Consider the following 22,626-nt stretch of genomic DNA (forward strand, 5'->3'; position numbering starts at 1 on the left):
TTGTGAGTGCTGTATTTGACTCCTTAAAGGAACACTCCACTTTTTTTGAAAATAGGCTAATTTTCCAACTCCCCTAGAGTTAAACAGTTGAGTTTTACCGTTTTCGAATCCATTCAGCCGATCTCCGGTTCTGGCGGTACCACTTTTAGCATAGCTTAGCATAGTTCATTGAATCTGATTAGACCGTTAGCATTGCTCTTAAAAATGACCAAAGAGTTTTGATATTTTTCCTATTTAAAACTTGACTCTTCTGTAGTTACAAGTGGTACCGCCAGAACCGGAGATCGGCTGAATGGATTCGAAAACGGTAAAACTCAACTGTTTAACTCTAGGGGAGTTGGAAAATGAGCCTATTTTCAAAAAAAGTGGAGTGTTCCTTTAATAAGGTTGCATTCACACACAGTTTAGTTATTTATGGGAGTGACAACCACATTCTATCACCGAACTCAGACTGCAAACCCTCGCTGCGTGAACCGGACTAGACAACTAGTTGTCTTGTCACGTCATACAGTAATAGAACCACTCTGCACTGCACATAAGCGTGTCTGGTATGTGCAGTGTGTTTTCATTTTCGTTTTGGTAATGTACCTGTGACACACACAGCTCATTAACTTGTCATTATCTTGCTCATTGTCTCTGTAAATTTTAGACTGTCTTCCACCAGAACTGCGTATTTGCAGGGCTGGGGAGTAACGATATACACGTAACGACGTTACGTATTTAAAATACAAAATTTTAGTAACTGTATTTCGTTACAGTTACATTTTAAATAGATGGTAATCAAATTACAGTTGCATTCAAAAAGTATTTTAGATTACCAAAGTGATTACTTTGAATTTTAATGTCATTTATTTAATTTAATAGGCTATTACCGTGAGCTGTTTGAGGATTTTTAACCAACAAGCCAATTGTTGATTCTCCAACTGTCTGTTTAAAGTCCGCATGAACCGGAAGTTGCAAACAACTTTTCTCCAGTGTTGTGACGCATTTCCAAGTGAGTAGACTTTTACTTTAGCGCTCCTCCTCTCCATCTCACACTCATAGCAGACTAACCGTTGGAGGGGAGTGGTTTAAGCGATTACAATCCAAGCCGTCAAACTGATGTCATTAGAGAAGGGGCACCGTTGCAGAGGGGAGGAGCATTTTCAGATTTTAATTAAATATTACAAAGCCAAAAAAATTTTTGTGTGTGTGGATTGACTTGCATGGATGAACTGTTCACCACAAAACTAGCAATTTGAACTAACAAAATAAATAAGGTTTGTGACTTCATGTGTACTTTTCTACTTTTGTAGGATTCAACATCTAATCTGAAAAAGCATCTTGAGGTAGGCCTAAGCTGCTCTATGTCTTTGAAAATGTTATTTTCCTTATTTACTCCTTATTTTCCTATTTACTTGTATGTAGAGCTTCGTATGGTTATCATTAGTTTACGTTTAATATTTATAAGAATTTATTAGGTTTGAAAAATAACACAAAATCCTCATAGAATTAACATCTACTTAATCATGTGTTAAATAATGTTTTATAAAGCCAATTTCTTGGTGTACTTTACAGATGAACTTTAAATCTTAATTCATCCCAAATTAATTATGGCGCGTGCGCGAGTTCATGATAAAAGTAGTCCACTGGTTATAAATCCAAAGGTTTTTTAGTTTTATTTTGGTCTATCTTTATTTCGGGCTTGCAAACAAACTGCTTTGTAATAATTTCCCAAAATATTTACTAAGCCTGTCAACAGAACATTAACACAGTCACACGCTGAAAACGGACACAAAGAGGAGAACTCTGCGCCAGCAGAGAAAATACTGCATCAGCACAAGCTCACTGTTCGCGAAATATAGGAAGAATAATACAAATATTAAATTGGGGTTGATATGAATGCATCTCTGAAGGGAACTGTATTCAGAAAGGTTTTGATGGCTTTTCCTCTTATCTCCAGCACGGCACTGCTTTCTGTATAGTGGTAACCATGGAAACGCTATATCACTGCTGTTCCAAAAGCGCCACCTGCTGTCAGAGAGTGAAATTGCATTTCATTCAGTCCATCTGCGGATTCCGTTTTGTGCAGGTGTCTTATGTAGCATAATTTCATAATGCTGAAGTCAGACCATGCTTTTTTTGCTGTTAATCTTGAAATTATACAATAATTTAAATGAAAAACAGCTGATCATGCTCATGTACATAACATCTTTGTTGGGATTGTGATAAAAATCCAGTGTTTGCTTAGAATATTGGCCAATTTGCTTATATTTTGCATCACTAATAAGAATTTAAAAAAATAAAAGCATTATTAAAAAATCTAATAGTTTCATTTTCTTTATAAACATTCTAAATGTTACAAAAAACATACGTTACAGATTACTTTTTAAAGCATGTATTTTGTAATCTGTAGTGAAATACATTTTAAAAGTAACCTTCCCAACCCTGCGTATTTGTGTGGTCTGTGCGTGACTCAAATGTGTTGCTTCTCTCTCCACTCAGGTATAAAAGCTGCTGTCTGTTAACTAAGATTTGACTGAGGGTGAAATAACGCATTGTCCACTGTGGTGATAATTTGCAGTTTTATGGACATCTTTGATATGTACATTAATCACTATCACTATGGTTACAGGTGATATTCATGGCAAGAATGATAACAAAATAAGGGCTTGTGATTTTAGTTGTTTGTTCATAAAGAAGGTATTTGAGCTGCTACTGTAACCTGCTGTGTAAACAGAACATTTCAAGAAATAAATACTTCTGTAAGTAAATGCGATTGTCATTTCCAAACACTGTGTGTGTGTAGTCATAAAAATTAAAATGTTTCCCATTGTTGGTGTTGCACGCACCTCTGCAGCCTATGCAAATTGGTCAGAACACCTCGAAATATTATTGTAAATTGTGTTTTCATTAACTTTGTGTTTTCTGCTTGAATCAGATCTCTAGTGATGCGTTTTAATGATCATATGCTGGTGAATAGTGAGAAACCTGGCGAGCCACCCGATTTTTGTCAAAGGGCCACGTGTGGCTCGCGAACCATAGGTTCTCAACCACTGCTATAGAGGCTGACACTAAAATTAATTACATTGAATATACAATTTTAAAATCTATTCTTGAATTCTGGAAGTAATAATAATTACTGTGTTGGTTAAATGGCATGTGGTCCATTGGCAAAGAGAGAGACATTCATTTCTGCCTTGCTTTTGTGGTCCCAGTCAGTTCATTGTAAATTTCATAGTGTTGACATACTATAACACATATCTTTCCAAGGAATTTGCAGAGCCTAAAATGGCTGGAACCATTAAACAGAAAAATAGCCCAAATGGATTATTCGAATTAGCTGACATGACCTGGAGGGAATTTTAATTAGAGGGACCAGAGTCTGCATGTGGATAAATTCCATGAGACCACAGGCCAATGAAAAACTTAAGCCCAGGACACACCAAGCTGATATAAAAAAACTAGTGACGACGAAAGCTGACTGTGTTGTCGCCTCTCTGTGAACTAGCATGTGAGTTCTGCACCTGTGTGTCTATATCAGCAGCTATTAATAGTCTATTTTCATCATTCAAAAAGGGAAATCGAAAACTAGGACTGCACATATACAAACACTAAACAAAGCAGTGCTTGTTTACCATTTTGAATATCACCCTGATCACTTTCCTTATGTTATTATTAAAATATATGCGCATTCTCAAATGCTCAGGTAAGATGACGTAAAATTATAACAGCCTCCAGTCTGCACCACCTTGACTTCTTTTCTCACTTTTGCTTTTATTCTTATGCACTGACTCACTCACTAGGCTGAAAAGCCTATCAGAGTTCTTTCTCTCACCGAAGGCCCGACGCTGATTCAATATGCTGAATCAGCCCAAAAAAACCCAGAAGGCATTCGACTAGAGCCAACAGTGTGGAACACACTGAAAAAACTAAGCCATCCAATGCTCAAAAACGGCCTGACAGCTGACTGTCAGTTTGGCGTGGCCCGGCCTTTAAAATAAGTTGCATAAAATGACACTTTAACCAAAATCAGAAAAAAAAAGAAAAAGAAAAAAAAAAAAAAAGTGTCAGAATGAAAATGTAAATGAAATGATGGGTCACCACCCATCAGCCACACTCACATTATGAATCAGACACTTCATAAATGGGCCCCATAAGTAGTAACCACAGGTAATATGTTATTAGAGTCCATCACTCGGACTGTGACTGAGAATAGGCCCTCAGGACTGAACAGGATGGAGATGGAGTTATTAATCTGAAGGCTTGAATCCCACACTGCATACTGCCTCCCCACATCTTGAACATGTGGTCATTACAGGTGTTGCTTTCTATGCCTGAGTGGAATAAAGGTCCTTGTAAATTCCAGAATTTAATGTTCAGGACCCTGTGGATAAATAATATCTGACATGTTCCTGGTCCCTTTAATAGGAATTTGAACATACACACGTGTACACACTTGTGCGTATACACATGCAGTAAAGCTTTTAAGCAAATCCTTTCAGGGGAATTCCTGATGCTGTGGGACAGGAGTTGGAATATCTGCCCCAAAGACAACATTTTCCCAAGGAACTCCAAGGAAGCAAAGCTTTATTTATGTCTAAAAAGAGATACTGACAATCTCAGAGAGCTGCCAATTTAGTCTTGAACAATAGTTCTTTTAAAAAAAAAAAAGCTCAGCACGTACGCATAAATGATTCAGATTAAAACAAACAAACAAACACACGTTTGATGTTTCAAGCATAATAAAAAATCATTGAGACAGAAAGACACAACAAAGCACCCATAATGTATCAAAAAAGACCACAAAACACAAGCTTATGAACTCACCTGGGAGTGGTGCACTACAAACTATGCTGAGGCAGATAGGGAAAGCTGAGGAGATAGAGCAGGTGCCTGAGGTGAAGAAGGAACGACACAGAGGGAATAAGACAGATCAAAAGGTAATTCTGAATACAGAAGCTGGGTGAATCTCACAAAAAGAAACATCTGGGTCGTAACTGAAATAGAAAAAAATATTTTGTACAATAATATAATATAATATAATATAATATAATATAATATAATATAATATAATATAATATAATATAATATAATATAATATAATATAATATAATATAATATAATATAATATAATATAATATAATATATATATATATATATATATATATATATATATTTATTTATTTTTATTTTTTTTCAAGTAATAAAATTTTTTTCCTACATATTGCAGTAGCCTATAATTTATTTTTAATACACAATATCCTTAAACAAGTAAACAAGCATATTAATGGCTTCAAGGTACAGTAAGCTATTTCTGAGAGACGCTGTTGATATTTTAAATTGACACCCAAGCAAACACATCTCAAACTCAAAAAAACACACCCCTCTTCATTGCTCCACCCCTAAAACAACAAACATGCTTTGTAACACAGGCTAAGGCTAACAGCTAGCACATTTTCAACAGCATTTGGGTGAACTATGACCCATGCATTTTCTTGACAGTTTTTGTGAGATTCACCTGTTAGGAAGGTAAATCATGACAGAGGAAAATCAGAAAAGACAACTGTAAAGGCTCCAGCTTTTCAGATCCAAATACATCTCAAACTCAGCATGCAAATAAACTCTCTAAAGCCAAGATCTCAACCACAAACTGTTCCAGAGGTCCAGAGGACTGATTAGATGTTGTGACTGAATGTCAGACTCATGACTGAAGAGGTGCAAAGCTAGGAGCCCCTCTAGGGGGATTGAACAGAGAAAGACAGATTTAAAGAGTGTGAAAGAGAGTGAGACTAGGCTGAGGTCATTGTTACAGTTCCCAAGCAGGTTTCCCATAAAATTGAATTGCCATAAAAAAGGTTTACCTTCAGCTCCGTTTTAGCTGAGCTCACACTTTTCAAACAGCCTCCAGTGAGAACTCACAAAGTGTGAGTCAGAATAAATAAAAAAAAAGATGAAAAGACAAAGAGAGAAACTGACTTATACTTGTGATGATTAGGAACTGTCTCAAATTTCTGGAGTTCAGGAATAGTTTCTCAGTAATTAGATTTATCTGAAAATGAGCAACATGATAATCCTTAGGAGGTGATCCTCATCGTGGCATCATCTGCTGAAACATCTGACAAAATGAGTAAATGATTTTGTCATATTGACTATGTCTAACAAGGCTCAGTGGGAGACCGAAGCTTTCGACACTGAGCTCATTTCATGTAAAATGAATTATTGGCAAAATATGTTAGCAGCACAAGTGAAGCTGAACCAAATGACAATGTCTGTTTGGTACAGGCCTGCTGTAAGCCAAAGACATCATGGTCAGTGGCTTAGTGTGGCCTGGCTAACCGGAAGCAGCTGTAAGTGGGTGCATTTATCAGCAATGTGCGCCCCTGACAACAGAATTGCATTCTTTTAATTTCTTTCTTTTCAGAGCCAAAAAGAATGGCAACATCTGCTCATTTTTATTTTTTATTTTGCACAGATCTGTAGCAGATCTTATCTTCTCACAATCACACAGATGGTCATTCTGCATTCAGGCCTGTTTCTGGTCACATTACATGATTCTGAGTCTATTTTATAACTGTCTCATAGCAACTTCTCAATCTGTTTGTTTTTGGATCTGATCTACATTCTGTGGCCAAACCACATTAGGGAAATCATTTTGACAGGCTTTTATTTTAGCTATGACTGTCACATAATAGTGATACAGCCACAAAATGCCCAATATAAACCTCATAAGGGATAACCTCATCATCTCTAAATAAAACCTGACAGAGTGATCAGGACTTGGAGGGGACTCTTGAAAGGGATTTACTTTTACAGTATTCACAGACTGACTGCTTATTACCAAACTAACCTGCCAAATAAGTAAATAAATGGATATCAAATATAGATGGGTTGAAATAATTTGATTATAGGAGAAGAGAGAGAACTGAATGCAACAACAACAACAAACTAGCACAAAGTGAGGTCAACAAGAATCAAATACACAGATTAGCAGTGAAACAAACATATAAGACGGACAAAAATAGCCATTTTTATCTATTTTATAAAGCCAAGCAATAGAAATAAGTCAGGTTAGTCTCAACCTTCCTGAAGAAGATCTGATCAGATCTTCAGCCAGACAGACAGCAAGTTCCACAGAGACAGTGTGAGACCCCGACCAAAGGATTATCCACTGTGGATAAAAAAAAAAAAAAAAGATTATCCACTGAAATTTGGCATAAAGTATGTCTTTCCATCACTTTAATTAATGGGAGCAGGGAGAGATTGGAAAGATTGAATTAAATAAGTTATTTTCAAGATGGGACTGGATTTGGTGTTAAGTCATTCTTATCTAGAACATGTTAAGTCTGGGTTTAAACTACACTGGTTTTTAAATCCTGACCGATTTTGAAATCTGGTTGCATCATGCACATAAGGAGAATCTTTACAGATTTGCTTCCCTCAAATTTCAAACATGCACACACTACAATATGTTATTAAGATTATAAAGTCAGAAGGAGCTGAGGTGCTCCCTCTGGAATTATAATCTTAATATCTTGTATGGCTATTTATGTCTGCATGATCTCATACAGAAGCGGATGTAAACAAAATGATTATTGTCTGCTCTTCAGTGAGAACTGAAGGTGAGATTTTGCCAATTTTATATCTGTCAACAGTAGTATGCAAGCTAATGTTAGCGTTAAGGTATAAAATGGTACATTCAAAACTGAGGTGATTTCTCCCCAGACTCTCTGTGGTCATTAAAAATCCCATGGCACTTCTCGTAAAGAGTAGGGGTGTAACCCCGGTGTCCTGGCCAAATTCCCTCCATAGGCCCTTACCAATCACGGCCTCCTAATAATCCCCATCCATTGAATTGGCTCTTTCACTCTCTCTCCTCTCCACCTACAGCTGGTGTGTGGTGAGCGCACTGGCCCCGTTGTACTGTGGCTGCCGTCGCATCATCCAAGTGGATGCTGCACACTGGTGGTGGATGAGGAGAGACCCCTGATATGATTGGAAAGCGCTTTGGGTGTACAGTAGTACATATGAAAGCGCTATATAAATGCCTCATTCATACATTCATTCATCTTCTCTTTACGTTTTCAAAGACGTTGTGTTGTTGCCAGATAGGGAATGTTGTATTGTTGCCATTTCAAAATTTCTCTCATTCACCTCTGTCTCGTTGTTCACTACTTAATTTCTCTCCTTTGACTATGAGTACTGGCGTAATCATAGTCAAAATCATCCCAAATTAAAATCCTAAATATCAAACATTTTTGACATCATTGGAGCAGCATCCTTATATCGCCATCAGCAGGGCATTGAAGGTACTATTACATGTGGGTTTTGCCCTTACCCAAACTTGTCAACAAGGCTACTTTACATGAATGTAAGCGCTTTAGCAGGTAGTTGTGAATCGCAGGTGTTTCATATATGAGATGTGGACATGGTTGCAACCGGTAATGAGGCTGAAACCAGCAAGTCCAGAACATGTAGGACTTTTGTAGGTTTTAATTATAGTTAACATTATTTTATTTATCCATTATATTGAAAAGAATTTTTTGAAGGTTATTGGTTTACTTATACCCCTTTTGAGCACTTGAACTTAACTAAGACTTGAGTGTCTAACCAAGAACTTAACTAAGACTTGAGTATTGAGGTGTTAAGTTTTATTTCTACTTGATTGCTCTCCTCACAAATCAACAGTTTCTTGTTTTACACTGGCATGTCTATTAGGTGTTAAGTGGCCTGTTGCATGAAGATAGTTGAACAAACTCTGAGTTTCAGAGGTTTGAAGTTGACAAATCCAGATAAATCCAACCTGATTAAGACCAGGATCAACTGTTGCACAACGCTCAGTATAAACTTTCTCAGGTTTAAAGCAGAACTAAGTAACTTTTTACCTTCATAAATAGTTTTCTAAGTCCTTACGATGGTTAATTGACTTGTAGTGGTGTGTTTGAGGTGAGCACTAACCCCCTCTGGCATGTCTACGCCAGAATACAGCACTTGCAAGTTGAGCTGCATCGACCCGACACAATCTCGCCTCATGTTCAGGTTCACGAGAGAGTGACAAAATGCTTTATGGTAATTCAAAAACAATTATTATGACTTTATAAGACAATTTCGAAAATTACCCACCTCCATCGAGTGTACTGTATTTGCAAATTACCCACCTCCTCTTTCTTGTACTGTATTTGCAAAACTACTGCGCTGGTGAGCATTGTAGTCGTTGTAGTTCAGAGCTGCGCTTGGAGTATTTATGATGTTGTGATTCACTGAAGGAAACTGTAGGGGGAGCTTCGCGAATCTTACTAAGTTCCGCTTTAATTCAGAGTTTACAAAGCACGTGCACCTGAAAGTGTGACATGTGTGGCAAACAGCCAATCACATGGAACAAGGAGAACGTCAGTTTGATTCACTTCTCACGAGAGAGCCACGCAATCCATGTATCTTCCGAAGATTAAAGTCCCTGTGTAAAGTCAATCCTGAGAATTCTTTCTAAACACTTTATAAATGTTACAAATGTATTGCTGAAACACATTACAAAATCTGTGAATTGTGTAATGCTTAATTGTGAAGTTAGAGCGTTAAACAATTTTTCACCAAGTCTCTGCTCAGGATTTTTTGGGCGGAGCTAAAACGGGGGTCTAATGACGCACATCGTCCCCCGAACATAGCCCCTCCCCTAACACTATATAAATGTCGATGACGCACCGAGCGTGGCGCCGCCTCTAACTCTACAGCGGTTCACTCACCTGCTCAATCTCCAGTGTCATTACAGTTATAACCCTTTGTACATTTAGCTAGTAATGCCTTCGTCACGCAAATGCATAGCCTATTACATGGTTGTTAAAATATACAATATGCTCGGTCTCTTTATTTAAATTTCCTAAAACGATGATATTAAGGATTCTAAAGTGATCGTTCTACACCGGATAGTTTTACAAACTTTCATCAGACAGCTGGAATTCACAGATAATCCGCTGTTTTTGGTGAATGTGACTGAACAGACCTCGGCCTTCTTACCGTCCCGACGATAACCGATGATATATGGAGCCGAACAGAGTCTCTCCCGTCCCGGCCTTCATCCTCCGGCACCGTCATTTGTCGACTCGACAACAGTCCGGCAGTACGTGCCCAATGAGTGTAAGTTGCCGTGTGTGCTTATGTTATAAGAAGTAGGTAGTCCACAGTAACTCTACTAAAATGTGCAACCCTCTAACGTGATTCTTTTGTTTATATGCATCAGTATGTTTGACTCATTAGACAAGTAAAGCCGAGTTCAGACTGCACGATTTTCAAAGTAGTCGGGTCACTGTTCTTTTCACACTGCATGACTATCTTGGCCAGCATTCAGTCACTGCTGTGTTCATACTGCATGATGGATCGGCGACAGAAGGTTTCACACTGCATGACTTTACAATAGGTAGAATCGCCGACAACTCTGTCTGGCACGCAAACTACGTTTCACAACCAAACACACGCGAGACGTGACAAGGAAACAACGCGATATCACGCGTTCAAGACCGGAGTTCTCATGTGAGACTGGCCCTGCGTTTCAATCAGCTCCCTAGCTCCCTAGGTAGTGAATCAGTATATAATGAAAGTGAATGTGGCTGATATCCTCATCAGTGCCCTGACTACTGAACTAGGGAGCTGATTGAGACACACGGTGGGATTATTATTAAAAATAGTAGCCCGCAAGAAGCTTGAAATATGAATTGCCTGTGCGCTGATTTGCTGCGAAAAATACATAAATAAAAGAAGAATATGGAGGAGGAAATGTTTGCAGAGACTGTGGATTGTGTGTTCTGCAAGGACGAGTTGGAACTAAATAAATAACTTTTCAATGTGCTGCTGTTGCGGATGGTCAAGCAAATGTTTGTGCTTTGTTTCTGTTTGATAGAATTGTAATGTTTATGTGAATGAAGCCATGCTTGCTGATATTGTGGTCTATAACTCCTCCCCGAACTCCCCGCTGCTCTGTATCTTGCTCTCTCATTGGCTGTCAGTCATCGCCGATGTAGTTTTCAGTCAGAACACTTACACAGAGTGATTTTGAATCGCCGACAGGTCCAGATATTTAGCATGCCAAATATCTCACAGGTGTCGGCGACTCGTCGGCGATTCTCTCAGATCGCGTCTTTGCTCATTCACACTGCGTGATTGTCACTCGCGTGAACGAGCACCGATTTGCCTGTGATTTCGGGCATTTGTCGGCGATTTCTCAAAACCTGTCGGCGAGCCAAAATCGGGGCTAAAATCGTGCAGTCTGAACTCGGCTTAAGTTGAGACGGCACGGCAGCTCTGGCGAGTGGGTGTGGTTTCAGCGCCGACAGCGGATACGCCCCCAGCGTTTGAGAGCAGAGAGCGCTGCCTATTTTTTTTTCGAGATTTTGATAACTTATTTCATTTACTTGCAGATTTGTTTAATCATTCAAATTTGGCTGGGTGGTTAATAACATTTTCTGTGGTGTGACAAGCTCAAAACACATACTTTAAAATGACTTTACAGGGACTTTAAGATATCGTTATGAAAAATATGAAATTAAACGCATTTACAAAGCATGAATAAACACTGATGCAGTGAAAGTTTGAGAAGGCAGCTGAAAGAAAATATCTGACTATATCAATGCATGTGAATCAAAGAAATATGCCTAATAATTTATAATAATTTATATTAGATTCACAAAGAGCTCAAATGAATACACAAGCTTAATTTGTTTAAAAGCTTTATATATAGATGCATGTATTATATTTATATCAATTTAAAAGCAAAGTTAAATATAAATTGTCAAGTGATATAATAATTATATGAATATACTATTATATGAATTATACATAATTCATATAATATAAATATAACAAATAATTAGCAGCAAAAGATGAGCAATTTTGTCTCTATAATGTTTTCACTATAAACTGCTTTAATTTGGAGCGAGAGATACAGGGGGAGTGTCTTTATTGCATCAGATACATGTCACTTTACTCACAGCTGATTGGTCCAGTTTGGGTTTACGATCTCTAACCCAGAATAAAACCTGCTCTGGAGCAGGTTAGCTGTGTAGCACAAGTTACCATATCAATGAAACACGTTAAAAACCAATCCACCTTCATAAGCCCGAAAAAACTTAGATTAGTTTACTCAAACTAATCTAGAACTTACCTGGGTAGAAACTGAAACCGGCTTTGTGCAATAGGCCAAAGAACTAGTTCATCTTTAAACCTACATTCAGAATGAGTAAAATATTATAAAAGTATTGTGAAAAAAAAATATTCTAAGACTTTTACTAAAGTCGTACTGAAATTGGTGACTTGTAACTTACAAATGGAGTCATTTTTCGCTGTAAGCTATCTGTACTTGTACTCAAGTATGTTTTTCAGGTACTCTTTACACCTCTGTAAATGTCATTTCTTATGTTATTTTGTATCATTATTTATTTATTGCTCATTAATTTCAAATACAGTTTCTGAAAGATATTTAGGCCTACATATACAAACACCTACATGTATTATGTTATTTCATGATGACATCATATTTCAATGGAAACGTATTTTTTGTTACTTGAGGCAAAATAAGTTATAATGGACCTTAACAGGATAAACTAAAATTCACAGCATTTCAACAACTTCTGCTCACAAATTTGAAGGCTACTATTGGATTATTGAATGTAAACTTCATATTATGTGACAATGCATTTCTTTACAGAGTGTTTTCAACCTACTAGTTACGCTCAGCCTTAAGAACAAATGTTGCAACAAAATTAAGTACAGAGTTAGTTACAAACTAGCTAGTAGTTACAAAGCCCCTAGTGTGGACTTCACATTCCAGTTTAAGTAGGAATTTACAAATGGCTGGTGAAACCCTACCCTGTAGTCTGAGCCTGGCTTAAGTCTTACTTAGTAGCTGTGTCTTCTTGTGAGCCATAACATAGACTGATGGGTATTAAATGTGTTAAGATAATCTTACTAGGAGTGGCTTTCACTATTTACCCAGTCTCATGTTGTTCCAAACCTATATGTGGTTTTGTTTTCAGTGAAACACAAAGGGAGAAAATCTTTCAATAGAAGAACCTTTATGCAGCACTTTCAATACAACAACAGTTCCAAAAAAAAATAAATGAATACACACACCAAAACTGCATAATAAAAGTAGTCTATGATGTGTGCCATTTGGGATAGGGCCTTTGAGTGTTGGTGTACAGGTGAACGATGGAAGCCGGCACCATTTTATCGGAAAAATCGCTGAAAATATCAAATTGTTTTTAAAAGTAAATTGTCATTATATTCAGTTCATACAAGTAAATCATTTTTGCATGAATAATATCTTTTAAAGCAAGAGAGAGAAACACACTTCTCCATATTAATGTGTGGGTTTAAATGTTTGTACTGGGAATGCATGTAACTAGATGTACATCAAATATCAGGAACTGGTAAAACTGAGTGGAAATCCTCCTCCTGTGCTCACACCACCTTCTCAGCAGGACAGCCAAACTGAGGAACTTGCTGATTCAGGGCTGGAAACTAACTCTTCCTGCCCCACCCCTCCCAGTGGATTCACCAGCCCACAAACAGCTCCTCACATCAGGAGAGCTTCTTCTGCAGTCTATTGTTTCATGCTGTCTCCACCCTACAGCTAACCAACACAGACACTGCATGAACCCCAAACTGCACACAACAACATAAGTGTTGTGTACTGTGAAAAGTTTTATGAAAGTTTTAACAGGTTAATTTAGCCCATTTTTCTCTGCTACTGACCGGAAAAAGTGCCAACTGTAACTGTTTCAAAGAGTGTGTGCGTACCTTCTTCTTCCAGGCATTCTCACTTTCCTGCAGCTGGGAGTAACGGTCAGCCAGGGAAGTCTGGAACACATCAGTGTGCTTAATCTTTTTTAGCTTGCCCTGCCAGTCGTCTTCACCACCCTTAAACTCTGCCAGCCTTCCAAATGTATGGGGAAAGTATAAGAGAAACAGACATAAGAAGTTAACTTTCCATTTAGACTGTGTCAGCAGTTTAACAAATATCGGTAACACATTACAATAAGGTTCTAACATGACAAACTAGTATTAACTAACATGAAATAACCATGAGCAATACATTTGTTACTGTATTTACTAATCTTCATTAACGTTAGTTAATGAAAATACAGTTGTTCATTGTTTGTTCATGCTAGTTCACAGTGCATTAACTAATGTTAAAAAGATATTAATAATGTATTAGTAAATGTTGAAATTAACATTAACAAAGATTAATAAATGCTGTATAAGTTTATTATTAGTTCATGTTAACTAATTGTAAAATGTTACCCAAATATCCCAATTTCGTGGGACTTTCGTTTGGACTTAATTCAAAGCTGGGTAAAAGGTACAAACTGAAATTAGAAGTGCATGTCATTCCTTGGTGCTCATGAAGGAAATGTAGGTTCAAACCCAGTAGAGATAGACTGATAATCTACTTAATTTTTTATTTTTAATTCATAATTATTATTCATACTTTTTTACTTGACATATCTTCGTACCATTATTCAGACTTTTCTATGCATATCACAAACTATTCAAACAAAATGAAAATGAAGAAAAATAAAATTAATTTCAATTCCATACATTTTTTAATGAATAAATTTGCAGGCACAAAAATAGAAGTGGATAAATAAATAAATAATGTAACAAATAAAATGACATTTTTCTTCTTCTTCTTCTTCTTCTTCTTCTTCTTCTTCTTCTTCTTATTATTATTATATTCAACATATATTTTAACATTTAAAATAAACCAATTACTAGACTTTTAAACAAATAATCAGCATCAATCATAACGGTTTCATTAATGCACCTGGCAGATAATTTTATCCAAAGCAACTTATGTTGCATACACATTAACAGTTCATGCATTCCCTGAGAATCGAACCTACGACCATCAGACCAAAGCATTGCTAGAGCCATGCTCTACTGTTTGAGTTACATTAACGCTTTCAAACATTAAAACTTAATTTCCCTTTCCTCATCATACCTCTCTTTGAGGGAGGAGTCCAGGCTGCTTCCATCCAGGCTGCTATCTAGCTCCTCCCCTTCTTCAGATTGGGAGATGGATGGGTTTTTGTCCACAGAATCTGGGGAAGGAGTGCGAGAAGTCTCACTGGAGCTGCTTTCCTCTCTCTGCTGCCTCCTCTCTTCTTCATCCTCCTCTTCCTCCTGGTCATCCTCAACCTTTTCGTCCTCGGCCTTCTTTCCATCAAGAACAGTCAGCTCCTTGCAGATTTTGATGGCAGGAGTTGTGATCTGCTCCAGCTCGGCAGGTTCTGTCTCCAGACTGGTCGAGTGGCTCTTCTTCAGGATGCCTTTGATACTGCGCTGACCTGAGTCCTGTCTCTGCAGGACTGTCATGGTAGTTTTTGGCTCTTCGTCCACCTCCAGAGCTCTAGAAGAAACGATCAGCTCTTCTGTGCCCACAGAACACTGCTTCTCTCTCGCTTTCTGCTCATTCTGTTTAGCCTAGAAGAGTCAATGCCAAAAAAGAGAGGATCTTATTTGAATCCCTTCTGTGCAATTTTTGGTAGATGTTTTGTTGTAGATGTTGCTTTGTTTCGTAAAGACTTTTTTTTTTTTTTTTTTTTTTTTCATGACTAGTAAGTATGAGCGAAATAGAAATGTTTCATATTAAACAGTATTAGAGTTTGTAAGTTCAAGTAATTTCCATGAAATAATGGTTTCAATTAAGTAATATGTCACTTTGATTCAATGATTTGTTTGTCACGGCACACACGAAGACAAACAGGGTAGGTCCAATTGCAGGTATTTATTGGGGTAATCCAAAGCGTAAATCCAGAAACAGGCAAGGGTCAAAATCCATGAAAACAGTCCGTACACAAAACAAGAAAACACAATGAAAACCAGAACAGAGAAACCAGGAACGTTAGTGAAGACACCATAACAAGGGCAGAGACAAACCAGGTATAAATAGACAGACACTAAATACAGAACTCAAAACAGCTGAGTGTAATGACAGGGATAACGAGTCCAGGAGTGAGTTATGGGAAATGTAGTCTGAAACAGTGCAATAAGGTCCGGGGTGGAGTGCCCTCTGGTGGCTAGACAGGGCACTCCAACTGGTGGTCGTGACAGTACCCCCTCCCTACGGAGCGGATCCCAGACGCTCCAACAAGACCCAATAAAAAACAAAAACTCAGGAGGGAGGTGGACCGGAGGAGGACCAGGGGGCGGGATGGTGGGCCCAGACCAGAGTCCCCGGCTGAGGGCCAGGGGGGAGCCGGAGGAACAGACCATCGGGGTTCCATGAAATTCGGGGTCCAGGCTAAATGCCAGGGCGGCACTGGGGGAATTGACCAGGCAGGTTCCCGCAGGTCTAGAGTCCTGGCTGGTTGCCAGGGCGGCGCTGGAGGAACTGACCAGGCAGGTTCCAGCGGTTCCAACGGCCGGGGCAGTGGCAGCAGGGCAGGAAGCCTGGACGACGGTGGCAGGACAGAAGGCTTGGTTGACGGCGGCAGGGCAGAAGGCTTGGTTGATGTTGGCAGGGCAGACGACCTGGGAGGCGGGGCTGGCGGCAGGGCTGGCCAAGGGTGCTCCGTGGTCGTATCAGGAAGAGCGGGCAGCTCGGTGATGGCAGCAGACTCAGGCTGCTCAGGCTGCTCTGGGACGACAGCGAGTTCGGGCTGCTCTGGGACGACAGCGAGTTCAGGCTGCTCGGGCTGCTCTGGGACGACAGCGAGTTCAGGCTGCTCGGGCTGCTCTGGGACGACAGCGAGTTCAGGCTGCTCGGGCTGCTCTGGGACGACAGCGAGTTCAGGCTGCTCGGGCTGCTCTGGGACGACAGCGAGTTCAGGCTGCTCGGGCTGCTCTGGGACGACAGCGAGTTCAGGCTGCTCGGGCTGCTCTGGGACGACAGCGAGTTCAGGCTGCTCGGGCTGCTCTGGGACGACAGCGAGTTCAGGCTGCTCGGGCTGCTCTGGGACGACAGCGAGTTCAGGCTGCTCGGGCTGCTCTGGGACGACAGCGAGTTCAGGCTGCTCGGGCTGCTCTGGGACGACAGCGAGTTCAGGCTGCTCGGGCTGCTCTGGGACGACAGCGAGTTCAGGCTGCTCGGGCTGCTCTGGGACGACAGCGAGTTCAGGCTGCTCGGGCTGCTCTGGGACGACAGCGAGTTCAGGCTGCTCGGGCTGCTCTGGGACGACAGCGAGTTCAGGCTGCTCGGGCTGCTCTGGGACGACAGCGAGTTCAGGCTGCTCGGGCTGCTCTGGGACGACAGCGGCCTTGGGCTGGCAGACAGCTCCAAAGTCCATAGAGCTTGAATTCATCCTCCACGCGCGCAGAACAGCCAAAACATAAAAGGTGAACACAGCCCTCTGGGCCAAGACAGGACTAACCAGGACAACAGGCTGCTCTGGAGTGGACTCACTGGCTGGAGCGGGCTCTGGAGTGGACTCACTGGCTGGAGCGGGCTCTGGAGTGGACTCACTGGCTGGAGCGGGCTCTGGAGTGGACTCACTGGCTGGAGCGGGCTCTGGAGTGGACTCACTGGCTGGAGCGGGCTCACTGGCTGGAGCGGACTCACTGGCTGGAGCGGACTCACTGGCTGGAGCGGACTCACTGGCTGGAGCGGACTCACTGGCTGGAGCGGACTCACTGGCTGGAGCGGACTCATTGGCTGGAGCGGACTCACTGGCTGGAGCGGGCTCTGGAGTGGATTCACTGACTGGAGCGGACTCTGGAGTGGATTCACTGACTGGAGCGGACTCTGGAGTGGATTCACTGACTGGAGCGGGCTCTGGAGTGGACTCACTGACTGGAGCGGATTCTGGAGTGGACTCACTGACTGGAACGGACTCACTGACTGGAACGGACTCACTGACTGGAACGGACTCACTGACTGGAGCGGATTCAGGAGTGGACTCACTGACTGGACCGGACTCACTGACTGGAACGGACTCTGGAGTGGACTCACTGACTGGAGGCTTCCTCCTCCTCTTCCTCCTCCTCCTTGTGGGAAGCGAAGATTCAGCGCCCACCTCCTCAGTGACCTCAGGAACGGATTCATGAGCTGGAGCGGACTCTGGCTGAGCATGGGTTGCCCATTGACTTCTGTGGGAGAGATAGCTGACAAAGCCCCAGAAATCCAGGATCTGGAGCCCCCGTAACTCCCACTGAGGAAGAGGGTCATCAAGGCATCCATTGAACATTTCTTTCAGTGCCTCATCGTTATAGCGCAGCCCTCTTGCCATTGTCCAGAAAAACTGGGCAAAACATCCTACCTCACTTCCCTCCTGTCGCAGAGCCAGCACCGCCCGAACAAGAGCCATCCGCTCTCTCACCGTGGCTGGAGGAGTGATCCAAATCCCCATCCTGCTGGATCCTAAAAGGATGGTGTCTTCTGTCACGGCACACACGAAGACAAACAGGGTAGGTCCAATTGCAGGTATTTATTGGGGTAATCCAAAGCGTAAATCCAGAAACAGGCAAGGGTCAAAATCCATGAAAACAGTCCGTACACAAAACAAGAAAACACAATGAAAACCAGAACAGAGAAACCAGGAACGTTAGTGAAGACACCATAACAAGGGCAGAGACAAACCAGGTATAAATAGACAGACACTAAATACAGAACTCAAAACAGCTGAGTGTAATGACAGGGATAACGAGTCCAGGAGTGAGTTATGGGAAATGTAGTCTGAAACAGTGCAACAAGGTCCTTGTGTCGTGTGGTATTTTTTTATGTATTAAAATGTATATTTGGCAATGAGAGACACAATCACTGCTTAAGTAAGTTCTTGCCAGAGAATTAAAGAAAATCAAAACAAAGCACTGTGTCTGTGGCTCTCATTTTGGGGTAAGACAACATGCAAAATCAAGCGCTGACCCCCAGACCCTTCCATTCTTCTTTAAAACAGGCACCCAAACTCTCTTTCTCTCCCAAAAGGCAAAAGAGAGAGATAAAGAGGGGTGAAAGAGACACAGTGAGAGTAAAGGAATGAAAAACATGGTTGGTAGTCTGTTTAACAGCGACACAACCACACACCCTTAAGGGAGGAACACAGAAACACAGTGACCCAGAGAGAGAGAGAGAGGGAGAGAGAGAAAGAGAGGAACAGGAGGGTAGAGTCTCATGAGGATGTCTGGAGCCACTGCTGATTACAAGAGGACAATACAGGAAGATGAGGAGCTGTCATAGAAGCACATATTTGTCATAATTATTACTCAAACAAATCAAGAGAACATCAACTCATATGGTTTATGTTACCTCATCTAACTTTACGGATTTATTATATGTATCATATACTGTATATGAACTCACTATCTAGTTTATGAAAAGTGGTAAAGCCTTAAAAATCTTATCTCAACAGCTAAAACAGTGAAATTCCTAATATTGGTTCCAAAAATTCCAAATTTCTTACATTAATTCCAGGCTTTGTTTTGTGCTTCAGAGGTTGCATAAGTTTATTCAGTGAAGGAACACAGACTGGCTGTATTTTAATTTGAACAAAATATTGCATTGGAGATTGCTATTCAGCGTTTTTTTTTTTTTTTTTTTTTGTAGTGCAGAGAGAGAACATGCACATGGTTAGGTTGGGAACATTAAGCAAAACACTGGCCACAAAATGTATCCACTTAAGAGAAAAGCTCTGATTGTGAGATTTAAAATGTGATTAATTGTGCAGCCCTAATTTTAAGGAATTTGCTGATGTTTTACTATGATAGCAAACAACATTAACACACAATGCTGATTAACAAAGCTCTCCTAGAGAAACTAAATTTGCCAACTTTTTCACTGATTATCTAGAATATATCCACTGTGGAGCATATAAATTATGAAATTCTCTTTAGTTTGGGTTATGCAGCATGACTGCTTACCATTTCTCCTCTCACTTTCTCTTTTTCCTTGTTTCCTGCATCCTGCTCTTCTGCTGTGAAAGGCTGGAAGTGGGAGATCATCTCATCCTGTCTGAGATTTATTCTTTCTCCAGAACTTTTCTCACCCTCATTTGATGAGGAATGGCTGCAGAGAAAAGATACGTTTTTGGTAGGGATCACATTTTATAATCAAATTTATTATCGTATGTATCATTTTATAAATTTTTCATTTAAAAAGCTGAGTATGTGTGGTTAGTGTAGATTAGCAGATGCTTTGTGTCAAATAAACAAATGAAAACAGATGCTCTGATATATAATGTTGTATGAGGAATCAGGCTGCTTTCCATAAAGTTAAATCATTGTGACTGTTTACACATATTAAGGTGAGTCATAGCGATGTCTGCCGCCAAACACTGAAAGCAAGAGAGCATTTGGTCCAAATTCCACAGATTCAACATTCAACTTAAACATATACACAAACAGAACATATAATTTATAATATTACCTCACACTAGCTGACAAGAAAACACAATATTGATAACACGCACACCTAAAACCACACACACCCCCACATGTTTTACACCAGTTAAATAACACACACTTTTTAAACAAATTAATGGCCATCATAGGAATAAATTAAATTTTAAATATATTAAAATATAAAAATATTTAAAAAAACTGTAATAGCATTTCACAACATTACGGTTTTATTTTTGATAAAATAAATGCAGTCTTGGTGAGCGCCTGTCAGGCTAGTTGAATCGGCGTCAGGGCCCTATGTTAGAGAGATCGCTCTGATTAGCTACTAAATTTAGCAAACGAGTCTGTGCATGAGAATAAAAGCCTAAGTGATAAAAGCAAACAAAGTCGTCAAGAAAGCACAGACAGAAGGCTGTTCTAATTTTACATCATCTTAACTGAGCATTCCAATATGTGAATATTTTCATAACAACATGAGCAGCCTGAAGTGAAGAAAGTGATCAGCATGATTGATATTCAAAATGGTACACAAGTGCTGCTTTGTTTACGGTTTGTATATCTGCAGTCCTAGTTTTAGATTTCCTTTTTGTATGGCGAATATTATATTAGACTATTGATACCTGCTGATATAGTCAGTTATTTTAATGTTACTATTTTTAATGGAATAGTATGATGTTGGCTTTGCAAAGTTGCCTTGCTTTTCTGTTTGATTAAAAATTGGGCAAATTATAATTTAACAGGGTTTTCCCATGAATTTTTAGCCCTTATATTTAAATAACTGACCGACTAAGCATCAATAACTTTGACAAAGGTTTATAGCTAAAATTGGTTGTAAAAAGACTTTTCTTTTCTGACATAATAATTTGAGTTTGAGACCACTGTTTTACACTCACTTTAAAGCAATCTGTGTAAATCCAAAACCTTTGACCCAGGACTGTCAAACTACACACAGAAGATAAAAGCAGACGGTTAAGATCTGAAAAGTGAAGCTTGCAGCAAACTATGTGCCAATGAACCAAAAACATCTACCAGACACAGACAGATACATACACACTGCTATGCAACCCAAAAAGTGCATAGGACCTGGATATTGTAGATCTACACCACATCAGACTCCACACACACAATCTTCCAGACCCCTGCTGTGAGAACGGAGCCAGATGAGATGGGATCCAGAAGACTTGAGTCTAAAGTTCTGACAAAAAGTCACATTTATAGCAGACCTCTGTCTTTTGTACAGTATCACTCTATCAAATTCCTAAAACCAGCCTTTAAAACAGCAACTTTGTTGAAATATATCCACCCCAGAAGCCCTTGATTTGTAATTGCCTGAGACATTCATACAGTGCTTGGTCATGACGCAGCCATCCAGTGAAGGGTAGCAGAGATCTGTTCTTTGTTGTAATACGAAGCAGACCTTCGATCTTTAATATATCAGTCTCACTATGTCTAGAAACATGCAAGTGTGCCTCCCACACAAACACAAATAATAAACATATCACGACTAAGCTACTGGTTTACCTTCTGGAAAGCATATCATTAAAGTAAGAAGACATTCACTGAAAATAAACACACACACACACACACACAGAGAGAGAGATAGAGTCAGCATGCTTAACAGAGATGCTTATCTGACAGACAGGCATTTTGCATTCATCTGCTATGACTCACTGCCCTCCTGGCAGCAAACAGATCAACACTAAACCAGCATTACAAACTATATACGGACTATATACAAATTAAAACTAGATGGACTATATACAAATTAAAGGCATAGTACAGCCAAAACTGATCATTTACATACCCTCATGTCATTCCAAACCTGTATGTATTTCTTCCTTCCATGGAACACAAAAGATGATATTTTGAAGAACCTTTTCCCCCTATAAAATCATGTACAATGTTGAAAGTCAATGGGGACCAAAAACAACAACATTGGTCCCAACTGAATATTCATTGTATGGACCAAAAAAAACCTGAAACTACTCTTCTTTTTTATGTTGTACAAAAGAAAAAAAAAAAAAAATCATACAGGTTTAAAAAGACATGACGGGGAGTAAATGATAATATTTTCATTTTTGGCTGAACTAACCCTTTAACTCAAAAGCTTAGCTGACAAAATATTTCACCCTGATTACCTTGTGGAAACTGTCCTCCTCTCACTAATATGCTCTACATTGTAGGTAGTGTCATCTGCTTGGCTCTTTTGGGTGGTCGAGATGTCCGTCTTCTCTGGCCCCTGGTGGCCAAATGGGGGGGGGGAAAAAAGCTTACAATACATACAGGAACTACAGGAATACAGGAATACAAGAACTTCAAAGC

The 22,626-nt window shown here is 39.9% G+C and overlaps 1 protein-coding gene across 6 annotated transcripts in view; it reads right to left on the reverse strand.

Moving 5' to 3' along the window:
• svild (supervillin d) overlaps positions 1 to 22,626 on the reverse strand; it is a 168,725-nt gene that overhangs the window by 45,213 nt on the left and 100,886 nt on the right. For all 6 annotated transcript variants that reach the window (XR_010892630.1, XM_067368975.1, XM_067368972.1 and 3 more), the window contains exons 5-8: positions 22,443 to 22,543; positions 19,825 to 19,969; positions 14,972 to 15,453; positions 13,768 to 13,903 (exon numbers count right to left, since the gene is read on the reverse strand). Coding sequence is in view for 5 of the 6 variants with exons in the window: in XM_067368975.1 (XP_067225076.1) it covers positions 13,768 to 13,903; positions 14,972 to 15,453; positions 19,825 to 19,969; positions 22,443 to 22,543 (864 nt within the window). In the remaining variant the exon portion in view is untranslated. The remainder of the gene's footprint in view (positions 1 to 13,767; positions 13,904 to 14,971; positions 15,454 to 19,824; positions 19,970 to 22,442; positions 22,544 to 22,626) is intronic.

The sequence above is a fragment of the Chanodichthys erythropterus genome, chromosome 19 (assembly GCF_024489055.1).
Source record: "Chanodichthys erythropterus isolate Z2021 chromosome 19, ASM2448905v1, whole genome shotgun sequence".
NCBI classification, from domain to species: domain Eukaryota; kingdom Metazoa; phylum Chordata; class Actinopteri; order Cypriniformes; family Xenocyprididae; genus Chanodichthys; species Chanodichthys erythropterus.